Source organism: Nicotiana tomentosiformis, chromosome 1 (assembly GCF_000390325.3).
Source record: "Nicotiana tomentosiformis chromosome 1, ASM39032v3, whole genome shotgun sequence".
Classification (NCBI taxonomy): Eukaryota; Viridiplantae; Streptophyta; class Magnoliopsida; order Solanales; family Solanaceae; genus Nicotiana; species Nicotiana tomentosiformis.
This window is the reverse complement of record NC_090812.1, coordinates 143,703,885-143,706,911: the sequence shown is the minus strand read 5'-3', so window position 1 is coordinate 143,706,911 and position 3,027 is coordinate 143,703,885. Positions and strand designations below refer to the sequence as shown.

The 3,027-nt window shown below is 43.1% G+C and overlaps 1 protein-coding gene across 1 annotated transcript; it reads left to right on the top strand.

The window, feature by feature from the left end:
- The first annotated feature begins 2,080 nt into the window (after positions 1 to 2,080).
- LOC138910782 (uncharacterized) lies at positions 2,081 to 2,527 on the top strand. Its single transcript, XM_070201999.1, has one exon. It carries the CDS (start codon positions 2,081 to 2,083, stop codon positions 2,525 to 2,527), a length of 447 nt encoding a protein of 148 aa, XP_070058100.1.
- The last annotated feature ends 500 nt before the right edge of the window (positions 2,528 to 3,027 follow it).

The following is a 3,027-nucleotide window of genomic DNA, read 5'->3' as shown; positions in this document are numbered from 1 at the left end:
TTCGAATATTCTAAAGACGGCATTCAGAACTCGTTATGGCCACTATGAATTTCTTGTGATGTCTTTTGGGCTAACCAATGCCCTAGCAGTATTTATGCATTTGATAAATAGTGTATTTTAGCCATATCTTGATTTATTCGTCGTAGTATTTATTGATGATATTCTGGTGTACTCACGTAACCAGGAGGAGCATGCACAACACTTAGGTATTGTATTACAGAGGCTGAGAGAGGAGAAACTTTATGCCAAATTCTCTAAGTGTGAGTTCTAGCTTAGTTCGGTGGCATTCTTGGGACATATAGTGTCCAGCGAAGGAATTAAGGTAGATCCAAAGAAAATAGAGGCAGTTCAGAATTGGCCCAGACCATCTTCAGTTACTAAGATTCGGAGTTTTCTCGACTTGGCTGGTTACTATCGTCGCTTCGTGAAGGGTTTCTCGTCTATTGCATCGCCTATGACTAAATTGACCCAGAGAGGTGCTCCGTTCAGGTGGTCGGGTGAATGTGAAGAGAGCTTTCAGAAGCTCAAGATTGCTTTGACTACAGCTCCAGTATTGGTGTTGCCTACAGGTTCAGAGTCTTATACTGTATATTGTGATACGTCGCGTATTGGTCTCGGTACAGTGCTTATGCAAGACGGTAGGGTGATTGCCTATGCGTCCAGTCCACGATCTTGAGTTAGTAGCTATTGTTCATGCCCTGAAAATTTGGTGGCATTACTTGTACGGTGTCCAGTGTGAGGTATTTACTGATCATCGGAGTCTACAACATTTATTTAAATAGAAGGATCTTAATTTGCGGCAGCGGAGGTGGTTAGAGTTGCTTAAGGATTACGACATTACCATTCTCTATCATCCCGGAAAGGCCAATGTGGTGGCCGATGTCTTGAGTCATAAGGCGGAGAGTTGGGGCAGCTTAGCATACTTACCGGTAGTAGAGAGACCTTTAGCCTTGGATGTTCAGGCCTTGGCTAATTAGTTTGTGAGATTGGATGTTTCCGAGCTGAATCGAGTTTTGGCTTGTGTGGTTTCTCGGTCATCTTTATATGATCGCATCAGAGAGCGCCAGTATGATGATCCATATCTTCTTGTTCTTAAGGACACGGTTCAGCACGGTGATGCCAAGAAAGTCACTACTGAAGATGATGGTGTATTACAGATGCAGGGCAGGCTATGTGTGCCTAATGTAGATGGATTGCGTGAGTTGATTCTCCAGGAAGCTCACAGTTCACGATAATCCATTCATCCAGGTGCCGCGAAGATGTATCAGGATTTGAGACAGCATTATTGGTGGAGGCGAATGAAGAAAGATATAGTTGGGTTTGTAGCTCGGTGTCTAAATTGTCAACAGGTAAAGTATGAACATTAGAGACCGGGTGAATTGCTACAGAGACTTGAAATTCCGGAGTGGAAGTGGGAGCGTATTACCATGGACTTCGTAGTTGGGCTTCCACGGACCTTGAGAAAGTTTGATGCTGTTTGGGTGATTGTAGATCGGCTAACCAAGTCCGCACATTTTATTCCAGTTGGTACTAATTATTCTTCAGAGCGGTTGGTTGGGATTTATAATCGCGAGATTGTTCGTCTACACGATGTGCCAGTGTACATCATTTCAGATTGGGGCACGCAATTTACATCACAGTTTTGGAGAGCAGTGCAGTAAGAATTGGGCACACAGGTTCAGTTGAGTACAACATTTCACCCTCAAATGAACAGACAGTCTGAGCGCACTATTCAGATATTGGAGGATATGCTACACACTTGTGTCATTGATTTTGGGGTTTCTTGGATCAATTTCTGTCACTCGCGGAGTTTGCCTACAATAACAACTACCAGTCGAGTATTCAGATGGCTCCGTATGAAGCTTTATATGGGAGACAGTGTCGGTCTCCGGTGGGTTGGTTTGATCCGGGTGAGGTTAGACTATTGGGTACTGACTTGGTTTAGGATGCTTTAGAGAATGTCAAAGTAATTCAGGAACGGCTTCACATGACACAGTCTAGACAGAAGAGTTATGCCGAGAGTAAGGTTCATGATGTTGTTCACATGGTTGGGGAGAAGGTTCTGCTCAAGATTTCACCCATGAATGGTGTGTTGAGGTTCGGGAAGAAAGGCAAGTTCAGCCCTCGGTATATTGGGCCTTTTGAGATACTTAAAAAAATTGGGGATGTGGCTTATGAACTTGCTTTGCCACCTAGTCTATCAGGTGTTCATCCAGTGTTCCATGTATCCATGATCCGAAAGTATGTCGGGGATCCGTCTCATATTCTGGATTTCAGTACAGTACAAATAGGCAGTAATTTGTCTAATGATGTGGAGTCGATGGCTATTTTAGACCGACAGGTTAGAAAGCCTAGGTCAAAGAGCATAGAATCAGTGAAGGTGCAGTGGAGAGGCCAGCCAGCCGGAGAAGCTACTTGGGAGCTTGGACAGGAGATGCGGAGCAAATATCCACATTTATTTAAGACTCCAGGTATTGTTCTAAACTCATTTGAGGACGAACGTTTGTTTAAGAGAGTGAGAATGTAACTACACGGTCGGTCATTTTGAGTATTATAACCCTGTTCCCCTATTTACTGCTCAATTTATGTTTTGTAGTTATTTTATGACTTACCGGGTTAGTGGGTTCGGGTCCGGAAGGAATTCGGAGTGAAATGAGATACTTAGTCTCATAACTGAAAATTTAAGTTAGAAAGGTGGACCAGTTTTTGGACCTATGTGTAAACTACCTTGGATTTGAATTTTGATGATTCCAATAGCTCTGTATGGTGATTTTGGACTTAGGAGCGTGTCCAGAAAATTATTTGGAGGTCCGTAGTGGAATTAGGCTTGAAATGCCGAAAGTTAAATTTTTGGGAAGTTTGAACTGGGGTTGACTTTTTGATATTGGGGTCGGAATCCGATTCTGAAAATTTGAATACCTCTGTTATGTCATTTATGACTTGTGTGCAAACTTTGAGGTCAATCAGACGTGATTTGGCAGAATCGAGCCCAAAAATCGAGCCCAAGATCAAGCCACGATCGAGCTT